The 16,387-nt window shown below is 40.8% G+C and overlaps 1 protein-coding gene across 1 annotated transcript in view; it reads right to left on the reverse strand.

The window, feature by feature from the left end:
* The window catches only part of ACER3 (alkaline ceramidase 3), a 57,638-nt gene extending 41,326 nt beyond the window's left edge, over positions 1-16,312 (reverse strand). The window contains exons 1-2 of the mRNA XM_009321951.1: positions 16,073-16,312; positions 15,043-15,094 (exon numbers count right to left, since the gene is read on the reverse strand). Coding sequence (XP_009320226.1) covers positions 15,043-15,094; positions 16,073-16,312 — 292 coding nt within the window. The remainder of the gene's footprint in view (positions 1-15,042; positions 15,095-16,072) is intronic.
* Between the last annotated feature and the right edge of the window lie 75 nt (positions 16,313-16,387).

Raw genomic sequence — 16,387 nt, forward strand, 5'->3', positions numbered from 1 at the left:
TCCCCCTGCACCACCAGGGGGGAGGAGGTAGAGAAAATCAGGAGTGAAGTTGAGCCCAGGAAGAAGGGAGGGGTGGGAGGGAAGGTGTTTTTAAGATTTGGTTTTTATTTTCTCATTACCCTACTCCGATTTGATTGGTAACAAATTAAATTCATTTTCCCCAAGTCGAGTCTGTTTTGCCCATGACAGTAATTGCTGAGTGATCTCTCCCTGTCCGTACCTCGACCCACGAGCCTTTTGTTGTACTTTCTCTCCCCTGTCCAGCTGAGGAGGGGAGTGATAGAGCGGCTTTGGTGGGCACCCGGCGTCCAGCCAGGGTCAACCCACCACAATTTACCAACTGCAAGGATCTTTTCAAATGTTAAAATGTTCTTTCTCTCTCTGTCAAACAAATGAAGACTTTTCACTCTGCTGTGGTTTCTACAACTCAAAACCAGTAGAAATAGATGTTACCCTCAGAGGGCAAAGAAGAAAACTTTTGCAGTTTAAAAAGTTGACTCTACATAAAAAGCTCATTTACAATCGGGACTAACAAACACGACATTCATTACAGGCTTTCAGCCTCCCCTTAAGGACAACTGCACCTCACTGTGAAACAGGAGAAAGGAAAGTGGCTGCTATTTTCTAAAGTAGATACCTAAGTTGCAATAAAGTCAAAGTGTCCCTTTAAGTAAAGCAAGCAAGCAAGCAAGCAAGCAAACATGATTTTGAGGCTGAAAACATCCATTGCATTGTCTGGATATCGTGGTGCTCTGCACAGTCAATTTTGGTGCACTTCCTGGATCACGTAGCTTTTTCTTCTTCCATCATTACATGGAGAAAATAAAAATAATTCTAAAAAACAAAGCCTGTCAGATGGCATCATGCAGAACTTGAATCATCCTTCTAGGTGCTTTCAGATGTAAGGAATTCTATCTCACGGCTTTTGTTTCTGGAATCATCTCAAGCAGCTCTGGTGCAAACTACAGCTCATTATTAGAGGGTTTACCAAATTTAAAGAAATTGCAAAGCAACGCAATTCAGGCACATTTGAGAGCATAACCATCTACCATTAGGTACCCTCTCCTTTAAAGACAGATTTTTCTCTTGGAAGGATCTCTAGGGATAGGAAACCAACTATCATAGAATCATTAAGGTTGGAAAAGACCTCCAAGATCATCGAGTCCAACCGTCAACCCAACACCACCATGCCCACTAAACCATGTCCCTCAGCGCCTCATCTACCCGTCTTTTCAATACCTCCAGGGATGGGGACTCAACCACTTCCCTGGGCAGCCTGGTCCAATGTTTCACCACTCTTTCAGTACAGAAATTTTTCCTCACGTCCAATCTAAACCTCCCCTGGCACAACTTGAGGCCATTTCCTCTCGTCCTTTCGCCAGTTACTTGGGAGAAGAGACCGACCCCCGCCTTGCTACAACCTCCTTTCAGGCAGTTGTAGATGAACACACACAGAGCATAACAGCAAAAGAAAGGCGTAAAAAGGGCAGTCCTGTGGCCCAGCAGCACCAGGTAAGGCGAAACAATGAAAGACAAAAACGTGTTTGGAAATTAGATTTGAACTGGAGGAGTAGGTAGCCTAACAGCTTAAAAACTGAGGAGGAATCTAGAGTATTTCCTTATAAGAAACTCATTCAAATCTAATACGGGAGCCCTTGCTAAGATACAAGTACTCCATAGCTCACCTATCACAGCATTGTAAGTGTCAACAGTGGAATTAATTTGAATAAAATCCAACAAGTTTCCATACAGTATATGCTATATATTATCAGTCAGCAATGACTAAGCCAGAGCCCAAAGGAGGTTCGTATCTGACGTTTCAAAATACAGGCATTTCATGATTGTTCAGAAGACCCAGCTACACGGATTCAGCTGTTTTGGCCACTGACTTTAATCTTGTGCTGTTTTCGCTTACGGCTTATCACCAGGAGGGCAGTATAGCAATTAGATTTTCACTTCCACCAGCCATTTTTAATATCTTCCACTTCAAAGTCTACAATAACTGCACCTCAGAGTGCCAGGAAATGAAAACTCCTGTCACCATTTGATATTTCAGAAGGACCTCAAGGGGAGAAAACAAAGTCATCCCGACGGGAATTTTGCCAATATGTAATTACTAAACTCCCTACTTGCTAATGTGCATGAAGGATCAATATAAACTTCCTGTTACTCAGTGAACCACAACACAGCGTTACTCCAGGCTGGAGCACAGGAGCAACGCTGACTTAAAAAAAAAAAAAAAAAAAAAGAAAAATGGGAGTGGAGGGTGTTTAGAGTGTTTATTTTTAAGCGACAAGATCCCTTTCTTAGCTCCTCTAATTCTCCTTTCCAAATACTAAGCAAGCCTTGATTTGCTTTACCTGGACATTAACTGAAGTTGCAACTTCAGCAATTCAGCTGCAACTTGCATTAGCCACCACATTTCTAATAATAAAATGGGAAAAATATGAAGGAAACAAATAGTGAAGCAATTACTGAACTGCATAAGCTATGTATCAAAGCTTCCTGAAGAACTATAAAAATGGGTATGGATAAATTACTCTTCAAACTAATGGGTTGTTAGAGGGACTATTAGATCTCCCGAGGTATTTAAAAGAAAATCAGAAATCTAAAGAGTAAGTCCATATAGATCACAGGAATCATAAAATTAACAGGTAGATAAAACACCACAGAAAAATGTGATAAAGTGAGTACATTACAAAGGAATGCTGCATTAATCTAGCTCTGTACAGATGATGGCATACTATTACAAGAAAAACTGTAAGGGACAAATGAGAGGGAGAGGTCAGATACAGCAACCAGGAGTACTACAAAGGAAAAGAAAGATCTTAAAAAAAAAAAAAACAAACAAACAAAAAACAAAAAACAAAAAACAAACAGCTACCTAAATGTCGGCCAGGCAGCAGCTATAAGAAAGCAACTTGAAAGCCAACAGATTTACATGGGGAAGGACTGGAAAAAAAAAAAATTATTTGTACTACTAAAGAAGAGCATTCTGATCAGCACTAACAGACTGAAACAAGGAAAAGAGAAGTTTAGGTAGAAATCAAGTTTATTTGGCAGCAGCAGCATCTCCCAAAAGAAGCCATGAATCCTGGAACAGTTTCAAACAAGAGTGGACAACACGCTGCAAGATACACGAAGAAAACAATCCACCATGGGCAAAGAAAGGAAGCAAACGAGGCAGGAACGCAGCCTCCTCCTCAATGTTAGCACCAACACAGATGCATGCCACTAATGTGAGCACACGGCGTTCCAGTCGCACGCGTCTCAGCCCCAGCTGCAACAGAGCGTTGCTTCCAGTAAGTCAAAGTGCTGGGACAAGGCCAAAAAAACTAAAGGCAGCATTGCTGCTGCAGAGCTGGTGGCCAACTGGGCCGTTTTAGCGTTTAAAGTCAGCGTGCAGGGCAGTGCTTCTAGATCTTCTAGGCTGCTTCTCCCTTGCTGGGCCTCCATTTCTCCAGGGTATGTAAATGTACGCTGATATCCTTCTGAAGGGGTAAACCATTTCAGCGATTTGCTGGATTGGGGAGAGGTAATGAGGTAATTTTAGAAAAAAACATTAATTATTAACAACACAATTTGATTTTTATTCCCAGTGCTCATTTATGAGTGGTTCCAACATGCTGTGTCAAGTGATACGTTCCGATTTATGGCCTTACACACTTTCTATTCCAGCTGCAGAATTCATTCCTTTGGCATTCCTCATACTAGTTCAGCTAATACTTTTGTAGATGTCTTTACTCTGATTACAGTATTTCATGTTACATTTGTGTTCTTCAAAACAATCAAAAGGTAATTAGGAGAAAAAGCTCTCGACACTCCTGACTAACAAAGCGCACACAAGAAAGCTCAGTTCAAACCTGTAAAGCGTGGGTGTATTTTCTAATGCACAAGCCTCTCTTTGGTATGCACGTCTTACAAAAGCACTTATTATTAAACTGCTTCTGAATTGCCCTAGGTTACAATTAAGCTATCCTTTTCTTTACCCTCACCTCTCAGCAAAGCGCTTTGCTATACCATGTAGTAAAGACACCAGAAAATCGGAACCTAACAGGAGACCGTACTAACGCTGACCTTGCTTCTTATGTATATTATACTAAAAATAAATGAGTAAAAGCTAATACTACACAAATCCAAATTTTAAAGCTCCACATGTTTCTTCATAAGAAACTGATACCCTTGCAATCCCAGAAATCCAACATTTGCGTTCATAATGCAGATTTAAACTTAGATGGTGAAACATTCATTGCTGGGCTAAGAAGTTTTTGCTCTTCCCCCTCAAACCTAAAACATATTGGTTACCTATTTAGTCTCCATTACTGCAGTGTCTGAGCAACCCCAGCCTTCTGTGTACTTATCCTCAATATCCTTGCAAGAGGAGGACAGGCTAGAAGAGGGTGCCTGAGTCACAAAAAAACCTGCATAAAACCGAAGCCAGGACTCTCAAACACCAAAGTGTTCCTCCAGCCACCAGACCATCCTTACCTGCCACAATAAAAATTAATGAGTTCACCGCAACACCTCTCATAAATAAAGCTTCAAAGTAGAAAGTACATCAGAGTAAGAACTGGACACTTTCCAGAAATAACATTTTTGTTACTAATTCTTGTAATGCTTAGTGTAATGGAGTCCTCCTCCTCCTCCTGGAGTTCTTAAAGACTATCACAAATGAAGAAAAAGTGTCTGAAGACCCAGAACTTGGATTGATTTTTGTTTTGAGGAAGGATGACCGATTTTTTTTTTCAGAAGGATCTGTCGTGAAACCTTTCATGAGTGAAGTCCAAGGTCTGCACAAGATGCTGTTCTTCAGAAGAGGGTTAATAGGTCAGATTACAAAATGTGGAGGACCGACTGTGAAGTTTAACAGATAATTATGAAAGCAATTGCAAGGGAAATATTCTGAGGTGACAGGCCAGGATAAAGATAGCTACAACAGCTAAATCAAAAAGCCATGTTCCTCGCTTTTGAAGCCAGTTTTGCTAATTATCTTACTGTGGCTGTATCGATGTCTATCACACATAGGCCTGTCACAAGTACAGGGCATTCTGAAGCATTAATAAATGGCTTTTGGGTTTTGAAGGGACCATTACACAAAAAATGACAGTATTTAAAGATGTAACAAAAGTGCTAGAATCTACCCTTGGCCATTTTTTGAGATTGCAAGAAGCAGCCTGGACAAATATGATAGTACACAGCTCCTTGACAGGACATTTTATTCCGAATCCAAGATAACCACAATTAACTGCACTACAAGGAATAAACTTGCATTACAATTAGCTGATATGCCATTCTGTCATATTTTAATGTTGCTTTCCTAGAGTATGGGAAGCCTCACGGAAAAGAAAGCATCATTTCTCTGATAAACATGCACCTAAAATGATAGCAAGCAGACCAATTACTTTGAAGTACACCTGGAAGGATTTTGCAAGGAAATTTAAAGTAAAAACAGTTGACATAGGCAGATCATTTGAAATATCAATCTAGAAAGCTCACCAAAAGCGAGTGCTTACAGCTGGAAAATGCAATCAAAGTCTAAAGAGATTAGGCTGAGATGATGTAAAGTTAGAATATTACATGCAATAAGCTTGTTGCTGAAGGGCAGATTTGCTGCTATTATAGCCTTTACTGGAAAACAAAATAAAATGTATTTTAAATGTTATTTTAAGACAGGCTGATGATGTCAGACTGGAAGGAAATAACCAAGATGGGGAAGCTTATTCTTCAGCCACTGCTAAAACTAAGCAGTGAGGAATATGATGTTACAGCAATCATCCATTTAATTTTCATCATACTTAACTCCTTCCAGTTCACCTTTCTTCTTCTATGCTGGTGTCAGCATCCTGGCTTCATGTTCGGTGTCTGCACCAACTCCTCTAAACCTAAGGGTCTGCCCAGAACAGAAAGCACAGCTTTCAGCAGCTGACAGCTTTGAGCTACCAGAGTACATCCAGCCCAGCATCTGTTGGCTCTCACCACGAATAGGTACACCAACGTGAGGCACAATATGCTGTGGGTATCATTTCAGAAGCCCTGTAGGGCTCTTGCAGGCACTGTGCAGTGAGATGGGAGAGCTAAGCATTTGGGGAGCCCAATATCCTCACTGGATGGTGGATGGCAGAGAATAATGTGGGTCAGCGTTCTTTTCCAGATGGTTGTCGCTTTAGGTTGAGTAGCCTTTCTTCAAAATCCAAATCCTCCTGCTTTACTCCCTTTCTTGCTATCAGTGTAGATTTCCCCTGGGTGTCCAGAACAATTGAAGTCTCTCCTGCTAATGACTCACGCCATTCTTTTGCATTTTGCCCTACTTGGACGGTAGGAAATTAAACAGGAGACGCTATGTGACAAATGCAAAAACAGAGCACATGGGGATAATGAAACCAGTCGGCACCCACAGCCTGATTCAGATATACAGCAACCATTCAAGCACTGATTGGTGACATTCCCTCTCTTATCATCAGTACTAACAGAAAATCCCATCTGTAACTAATTATCTTTTTTTGCAGGACTGCCTTAAATGAAAAATCCTAAGGAACATGTGATAAAAGAAAGGTACCTGATCTCAGACATGACTCAGACTCTTCTTTTTCACTCCTAAATACCAAACTTTATCTCTTTTATGTAAGCACTTCTTTTCTCTAAAGTCTTCATAACCTTTTCCACTTAATACGACAACCTCTGGCAAGAACTTTCAACAGCACCCAATTAATTCACTAACCCAAGACCCGAAGGTTGTCGCTCCTAGTCCGCAACTTCTAACTCCAACTCTATTCTTTAGTCACTGTCCAATTGTCACTTCAAGACAACTTTCTTGTTCTTGCTTGAAAAATGAAAAGAAAAAAATTGGCAGTTGCCTATCCGCCCACAAACCTTGGCAGAAGGTATTTATCTAGAGGGGAAAATGAAAATTCTTCTCCACAAAGATAGTAAGATCAAAGCCCAAATCTTGAGTATGTCACAATCTAAACCGAATACAGGGAGAGATATACAACACATTGAAGGTTCGAGCTTTAAACACTGTCTTTTTGTTATAAATATAACTTAATACAGTACCTACACAATAACAGTTCATAAGGTGGATGGCAAGCATTCAGGCAGAAGTCAGTTTTACTGAATAATGATATGAAACAGTCGTAAACCATACACAAAATCAACCAAGTTCCCAGCACAAATGGTGGCCCAAAGACTGGCAGAGGAAAACTTTCAGAGGACAGGTTTGAGACAAATGTAGAAAAAGTACAATAAAAGCAGAAAAAAAGATTAATACAAAAGCCATGTGGAAATCAGCATGGAAGAGTTTAAAGGCAGGAAAAAGAACTGAAGAGCTCAGAAAGGAATGCGTTTAAGAAAAGGAAATAGCTTTAAAATATTTCTCTGCAGCCTAGAACAGAGAAAGGAAGAAAAAAAGAGAAGAAAAATTAAATTGGGATGGACACAAGAGTTTCAGCATTTGAGTACTGTGCTGATGTTAGACATTGTGCCGAAGACTATATTCTGAGGGGCCTCACAGGAAGATAAAAATTGGGCCTCGAAAGCTTTAACAGCCACCAAACCCCCAACCTCTGAGTGAAAAGCAACTGTGATATCACAAGATCACAAAGCCATAGCAGTTTGTTTAAGTGAACGAAAACAACATCTGCTGCATGATTTCACTACCACGGTGCACTTCTCTGCTGCTTTCCAAGGCATCTACACAGCTCAATTGAGCCGATTCTTACTAGAGACCGCGCTCACCAGCTCGAAAGAGGCACAAGCGGCACAGACTGGCAGCACTCATCTGGTTTTCACTCTGCTACTTGTAAAGAAAGCCACGAACTTCCACACCGCTGCTGCTAGCTGCAGCTTTATGGAGATGGCATTGAACTGTACCCATTTGCAGAAGCCAGGTCTGCAGGTACAGGGCGCTATGAACAAAAGTGCATTGCCAACCTTCTTTCTACATTTCTGTTACTAAATTGAAAAACTAAAGAAAAATGTTTTGCTTCTCCAATTTTCCAGGCTGTTTACTCATGCACTGGTCAGCACGTTGCACACAGTTCGTTCTCTCTGCTTATATGGGTCATTTCCACAATGGTGGAAAGGATTTGGAAAAAAAAGAAAAACCCAAAGGAAAAAAGAAAAAAAAAAGATAAAGGCATCAGTTTTCATTCATGAGCAAAATATCACCTGGAGCAACTCTGAGTTTATGTATTTTGTATTTTTTTTTTTCTTAAGTCTACAAGATTTAAAACTTGAAAAAAAAATCTGTAGCCTGTGGGAGGAATGCAGGGAATATCTGTAGAAATACACCCCGCAGCTCCCCTCCGGAGTGTAATAACCCACAGAGCAGGCTCCGCGGCTTGCCTGCTGCAGTCTGGGGCCAGCACTAGACCTGGCAGTCTCTGGCAGGAGGAGAGCACTGGAAACTCCCTCCAAGAGCAATCAAGTCTATAATGGGAATCACACGAACACATCCTTTCTTGCACAGCAAACCCTGTTAAGTACTCGTAGAGGAAAAATACACCCATTTTACCTAGAAGAAATGTGAATTCCACTCTGTGACAATAAAATCAGTTCTTTGGGTCATTTTAGCTCCCTGTTGTAGGTGACCCGTTTGATTTCAGAGGAAGCCAGATCTGCAGATCCTATTTCCAAAGACATCCAAGTAATTTTTCAGCTATCCCTGGATTTCCTCATTGTAAGGCCAAAACACCCATTACAAGGGATCACAGTAGCATGCTCTCCAGTTGGGAAGCAGGTCTCTCTGCCTGAACAAACGCCGTTGACCAGGGAAGATGAAGAAGACCTGATGAACAAGTGACAGATCTAGTACAGAAATACTCTGTCCCAAGATTGTCAGTGTCCAGGCTATTTTTAATGCTCAACTATGCTACACAGGACGACTTCTTGGATCTGATACTGCATCTGATTCCTAGATGCTGGATCTTGTCCAAATGAAAATCCTTATCCAGCTGGAATTAGCAATTACTAAAAATCCAGCCTACAGGGTAGTAGCATCTTGAGCTTCCGCTGCAAATAATGAGCTCATTAAAGCACTGTATAAATCAGACAGCTTCCAGAGTCATGTTTCATGACCATAAAGTTGATACCTTGAAATCCTACTAGTTGGAATTCATACAAAACATACTCTGGTGTCCTGTGCCATAAACCCATGACTCATGTCCTGGTTTTGGAAAAGCAGATGTGAAGGAAGAAACTGAGGCAGAGAAACAGCTAGTATGAGTTATGTACACTGTCCTGGCTTCACTCACCTCGTGCTGTTACGTAGAGGCGGATGTTCAGCTCACCCCCAACACGACATCTTTTCCTAATTCTGTTTGTCTGCTTTTCTGCCTAAAGAAGACCGAGCTTTGCCTTCTCCTCAAACCTAAAAGTCAAGTCACAAACTAATGTCCTGAACCTTGTCCAGCTGAACCAGCTGACACTCTTGTCCCCTTCTCCAGCTCCTCTGATCAAAGTGGAGAGTCAGGGCAACGTTGCCTGGACTAGGCTGCAAGGGAAAATGCCCTCTTGCTCACAAAGTCAGCTAGAGATCCTTTAAGAGACACACACCCTGCACACATCATTCCTGGGTCACTCCAAGGACACTGGATTCTGAAAACAAGTCCAAAGGAACCAAGGAATAATGCAACGCCAAATAAAATAAAATAAAGCCCCAGGACACAGCTGGGAAACAGATACGCTGCTGGACGCTAATCTCAATTTTGAAATAAAGTTTGGAATTTCCCTCAGGAAAGCTCTGCAACATGGAGGGCAGGTTGAGTCACCAGTTGCTGGAAAGGCAAAGAATTGGAGCGGAACCTCATAAGGCTGGGGGGGGCCACAAAGGGTGCGTCTCCCCACTGGGATTGACAGAGAGGGCTACTTCTGCCTCCCAAACTCCAGACACGCTGAAGTACATACTCTGCCAGAGGTCGATGGGCCTTACTGTAAAGGAGATAATGATCCAGCACATGCTGACTGCACTGATCACTTAGAAAACGTCAGTTTTTCAGTCACTGATCACAGTGCATAGGCAGCATATTTCTTCAAGGAAATTAATTTTTAAAACTGACAGAAAAAAATATCCTGGTCAGAAACTTTAGGTTTTTGAGCTAAGACAAGAACCCCAAGTATTTTACAGCTGGATTTTCAAGTGCACAAAGGGGTCTGTGCCTGAAACCTTAAATCTAAACGGTGCCCAGCAAAATCACTGGGACTCTACCCAGAGCTTGCCTATATGGGGATATTCAGATCAAGTAATGGTAAAAGATCGACACTAAAGCAGTGCTGCTGTGGGTTTTTTTGAGTTGTAACATTCTCTAGCAACTTTTCTCTTCCTGACACCTTCCTTCCTTCTTTGTAGTACTTCCACAACCACAGAATAACCAAGCACCTTTAATTCATGCAGCAGCTCAGCTTCTCTGCTAACAGACTGAAAAATGGCTGTAATTAATGAGGCAGGTGTAAAGAGCCCCACACCTAGAAAACTCAAAGCAATTAAAGGTAGGTAGCTTCTCCCTGATAACCACTTGTAAGTGGGTTCCTAAATTTCATTTTTTGATACATATTTTGAATTAAAATAACTCTTCGCATTTTCTTAACCTTTCATGATCCATGAACCTTTCTATGATCCTCTTTAGGCTGTTGAGATAGTCAGAGAAACAGTGCAGTGTGTTAGCACTTCCACGTGTTGCAAGATAAAACGACCATATACTGCTGAGCTGTTGAGACTGGAGACAACTCCCAGAGTTCCTTTGAACATTTTTACAGCGATTAGTAAATCCTTCTTTTGTTTAAAAAGCATCTTCCCCACTGATCTGTGAAAGGCTCCAGCAAATATGGAAAATGCATTACATAAATAGCAGTTTCACACACACACACAAAGACACAACAAACCCCAGACTAAAGACATTTTTGTCTTTCAATTATGACAGAAGTCATTTTTATTTGTGACTAACGGCTCGTTTAAAAGCATTTAAAAGTCAGCAGTGTTCCTTTACCATAATTTATTTTACATCAGTCTTCCTATTTCTAGCTACAAATATATATTCTGCAAATTTGCATCATGCCGTTCATAAACCTGTCTGCCTTTGTCTGCACATAAGCAAAATTAAATTGTACAAATGCCACTGCTCTGCTACCATTTGGAGTGGCAGATGTCCAATTGCCAACTGTACAAGTACTGAATATGAAGCACGAATTATAGAGTAATGAAACGCTTTGTTAAACCATATTTAAGAATTTTACTGTCACTTAATAACTACACAAGCATTAGCAGATAAACACACATGTGGTCCATTACCACAGCGTCCATCAAGTTTTAAGCCTATCCATAATGCGATGGATCAATGAGAACTGTTGATTGGACAAATGTAGACTTTCCAAAAGCCTTTGACCCTGTCTTTCAGTGAAAACTCTTGGGAAAACAGAAAATTAAGCTGTCAGGAGGTGAAAAGTAGAGTTGCATCACGGCTTAGAAAGTGGCAAAGAGGGGAAAAAAAAAAAAAGGAAGAATTTAAAAAAAAATATAAATCATTAATTGTGGCAAAATGCATCAAAACAGTGCCACAAGATTATCTTCAGGCTTAAGTGAAATATATACATTTACAACCTGGGAAGGGAAATAAATTAGTGCAACGGTATTTGCCACTGACTCAAAATCACTTAAAATCATTAAAGAAATAAGAAAGCACGACAGCAGAAACCATCCATCTGGCTTATGAGTTTACTTCTGCTATATGATTCTTTGAAGGAAGGAACCTCTCTTTCAACTTCTTTTTGTCCGCAGCACAAAAAGCAAGCTAGAAGTGTTCATCTTAAAAAGCATCCCACAGCTGAGCACTGCTCTGTATACTCCACTTGACTTTATAGCCACCATCAATTCGTTTAATGTCCCCTTTACCTTTTCATCCGTACTGCCCCCTAAGTTGAGGGAGCTCCTTCAAGGAGCCTGATAAATTTAAAGAGGAAACCTGCGATGTGGCTTCCTGCAATTAGCTCATTAAAGTTACACACTCAAATCCCTTTCAGCCTTAAAGCCTGTGAAGCTGTGACATCGTCTTCTCTTAAATCGCACTTTAGAACTCATCTGTGTCGTGATGTCTTTAAATAATTCAGCCGCAACCAGGCAGTTGGGCTGATCACACCCAATTAATCCTGATGATTCTTCCTTCACCTGCCACTTTATTATTGAAAGAACAGACAGAGCTCTTGAAGCCAGACAGAGTTGGCTTTATTTTATTTTTTTTTTTTAACTCACACGGACAGTATTTAGCCCAATAGTCTCTGGCTGCTTTCCAAAGCCGCTGGCAAAAGAGGCAAAATACAGCAGGACACCCAAGAGGAACAGGTGACAGTACATATATGGCAGTCGAAATTCAGTATTAATGACATTATTCTAACTTTAAGTAAATTTTGCAAGTTGTTAAGCTCCAAAGTAACGATCCCCATGCAAAACAGAGATCTGTGCATCTTTGACAGTTGTCTTTTTTGAGCAAAGCTCAAAAAAAGCCACCAGTATTTTTGTGTCACTGTTCACAATGTAGAGAATGCTTGACTGGCAGGCTATGCGTTAATGAGATCTCTCATATCTAACAACACAGGTAACGGTCATCTCAATCTCTTATCTCGTCTGGAGCAAAAAAATAGGAAGGATTTAAGGAAGAGCAGCAAAAGTGGCTAGAAACATGGGCAGATTCTCAAGATTTTTTTTTTTTTTTCTAAATAAGGCTCTCATAAGGAAAGTACAGTTACAAATATTTGTTTGCCAGATCTCTAATGAAACAAAAAAGCAATGGATTTAACTCTGATAATTAAAAAAAAAAAAAATCTTTTCATATATGAAGGTAGCAGAACGTACTAAGACAGCACCAGAAGCCAAGAAAGAAATGATTTCACCAATTCCTTGAGAAGCCCGAAGCTATATTCCAGATGCTTGCTGCTGTAAATGCCAACATAAGGATATACTATCTCAAAAGCAGTCATGTTGTAGATGATGCATATTACTCATAGACAATGATAGCTCAAGGCAATATTTCACATACCTGGAAACATCACTCAAGTTTGATCCAAAGTGAAACACAGCACTGAGTTGATAACAACAACAAATTCACCCCCATGATTTTCCTGACTGAGAATTATAAACCCTCGGGTACCACACAAGGCTCCTTTGAATTTAAAGTCTGTTTTAAAATTGATACTACTCTCCATGTTTTCAACAAAGGAAATCTATGAAGACTAGTTATATCCACTCCTCATATTCTACAAGACAAACCTTTCTTACAGGAATAACAGTGAATGCAAGAAGGGTAAGGCACTTGTCATATAGACATTCACACCACAAGAGACCCCCAAAACTAAACACTACGTGGGCTAAACTGGCCTGAAACATCAACCCTACTAAAATAAGGAGTAAACTGTAACATTTAAGCACTTAGTGTTAAACAACAGCACTTACATTTGACCTTGTTCTGTTTGTTTGGGTGGGAGGATGCTAGGTTTTTTCCTTTATTATTATTATTTTGCTTAAGTTGGTGTACAAAAGGTTGGGCAATTCAGCATACAAGCACTGGAGCTGGAAAAGATTAGTTAAAAAAAAAAAAGCATCTCTACTGCTTGCCCTCTAGCACACAAAACTCCTCAGAAACCCTGAAGAAGGAATTACTACACCATACAATAGATTTGATCAGTGAGGGATATAAGAGTGATTTTAGGGCTTAACATAGTTAAGCTGGCAAAATAATTCTTTTCAACTGTTTTTCCACTTCAATTGGTTTAATACTCTACAGAAGGACGTAGAACAGATAGTCATCCACCTCCACAAGGGAGGAAAACTGGCTAGGTGCAGACTCAGATAAGCAAGAGAAAGCATTTTTCATTATTAAAAAAATGAATCTTTGAATACAGCTTATTGTGTTTGGGGTACATCAAGAGAATGCAAATATGAAGTGTTACAAAAACACCTTACCTCACCTTCACGTCTCTGAATACGTAGAACTGATTAGCTGCCTTAATGTACACTAGTTCTTTGAGGAGTGAATGGCAAAGAACTGCATGTAGGCTTCTGGAACACAATGTAGCAATTTGTACTAAAATTAGCATATTAAAAACAAATTGCTGAATGGCACAAAGACACAATTTGCACACCTAGCTTTCAGTTTGGCTCTTCAGCCTGCAACCTAAAGAAAACATAATATATGATTTGGACCTGACGGTATCCTTCAAGCTTTGGGCCTCCAACAGTTTCTTAGAAATTATTTATAACAAACTTTTAATGCAAAATTTTTAAATATACCATCCGCTTAACTGAGTGGTACCAAAACAGTGAGAAATCAGAAACCAATTTTCACTCTTCTGTAAGGTAACGCTTAAAAAGAATACAGGCTATATGTGAGTTTTAAAAACAGTATCAGCAACATCACAAATTACCACAGTGAGAACTCTGAGAGAGATGAGAAAAATATTTTTGTACCTTCTGGGTTGTTTGCTCTCTGAATTTGAGTTTTTGATAAGAGTAAGGAGGCCATAAAGGCACAGCAACTGACAGAAGACCGCTGGGCCACACAGACCCCGAATATACTCTCAGCTCTTCTGCTAAAGCAACTAGATTTCAGGGTAACATCTCTCTGCTATTTCAAAGTAATTAGCTTCACATTAAGTATTTTAGAGAAAGTTCGGAAAGACCTCTTAGCTGGTTTATGAAAGACACGTTGCCAACCAACTTTTGCTGGCTAAGATTTAAATGAAGTGGGTTCATATCCTCAAAAAAAAAAAAAAAAAGTTTTTTTTCCTCTGACCCTGAAAGTGCAGGTACAGAATTATTGCGAAAGAAAATCTAAACCATCTTGACATCTGTACTGAAAGTATCTACTGTTAAGCTAACCCTAAAATAAAGCGGGCTTATGTACTGTTTTGCTTTTTAAACTTGGACCATTTAAATGCTTTAATTTACAGCACAGCCCTTATACGTATTTTTTCAGCGCGACTGACAGACCAACAAACTGTGGTCCCAAACACCAAAACAGTAAGGAGGGACCAGACCTTTTACTTCAGAACACACACCTTTCCACCTCCCACCATTAATCTCAACCTCGTCTTCCTTCTGCTGCGTAATCTAGAAGCGGATGAAAAGTGTCAGTTCACAAGGCCAACAATGCGGGGATTATTTCAAAAATTTACATGCTAGTCAAATTTATTTTTACATGGGTGAAGCAACAGAGCTTCCTCTTCCCTACGAAGATTATCTCACAAATTACTTTTATCACGAGGAAAACACAAAAATACATACTCTGCAAAAGTCTCACTCTATTTAAAAACTTCGTTTGTCCTGTTTTAAGAGTATTTAATTTTGTTCCCTCTTCAGCCGGCCTGCCTATTCTCAGCCATAAATCTACACACCAACTTCCTTTTTCCCCCGAGTTTCTATGCTGCCTATGCTACTGTTATTCAGATCCTGTACTCCTTCCCATTCCCACACTCTGAAACCTCTTTCACAACTATTCATTTTGGTCCTTCATCCACGTCAGTGTTTGTAACCAGGAGTCGCAGCCTGGCATGGACGCCCAGAACCTTCCATCTCCTGCATGCCAAGCTCTTCCAAAGCGCTGCTAAAGCATCCCAGCTATGCAAAAGGCCTCCTCAGATTGCCCACTCCAAGCACTTCAGGGTAGGTGAGCCTGTTGATTTTAGTACTATTTTCCTAGGGTCTTAACACTTCAAAAGGAGCCGCCTACCTTTTATGTGTGAAAGCTTTTTGTAGGACAGGGTGTCTGTCAGGTGGCAGCACATAACTACAACTACTACACCCTTTAAAGTCACAGGACGCAAAAATATTTAATTTTTCAGCAAAACATCCGTGACAGAGGGCTTGATCCTTTACCCGCTACCACAATACACTGGTAGCAGGTACTGGATGACATACTACTGGATGACCCTGTAGTCAAAGCACCTTCTTCTTTCCCCAAAATGCTCTTGAATATATGTAAATTCCCGACTGCCTCTGAATAACGGAGTTTTGATGTGAAAACAACAGCCTGCTCTCTTGCCGTTGCTCCGAGCTATCCTAGAAGACCACCACCTGCAACAGACCAACCTGATGATGGTCAAGACCCACCAAAGACCAGTAGGGCAAAGGTGTCTCTCCTGGATGAAGATGTCCCTTCTGTCCAAAGATACCTTCTCCATCCCTGCTCTCCCCGAACGGTTTCACACGGTTGGACCGTCCACGGCTGGGCAGATGCTCCCATCTCCTCTCAAGGGGAGGAGAGCCGCAGACCAGCACGGCTTTACAGCGTGGCACCCCAAGCACGATTTCCGTGAAAACTTCAGCCATCCACGTAGTGCCACACAACCACCCCTGCTCCAGTGCCAAGCCCCCCGAGACCCGCCTCACCCGGCCACCCCACCT

The sequence above is a fragment of the Pygoscelis adeliae genome, unplaced genomic scaffold (genome assembly GCF_000699105.1).
Source record: "Pygoscelis adeliae isolate BGI_AS28 unplaced genomic scaffold, ASM69910v1 Scaffold263, whole genome shotgun sequence".
NCBI classification, from domain to species: domain Eukaryota; kingdom Metazoa; phylum Chordata; class Aves; order Sphenisciformes; family Spheniscidae; genus Pygoscelis; species Pygoscelis adeliae.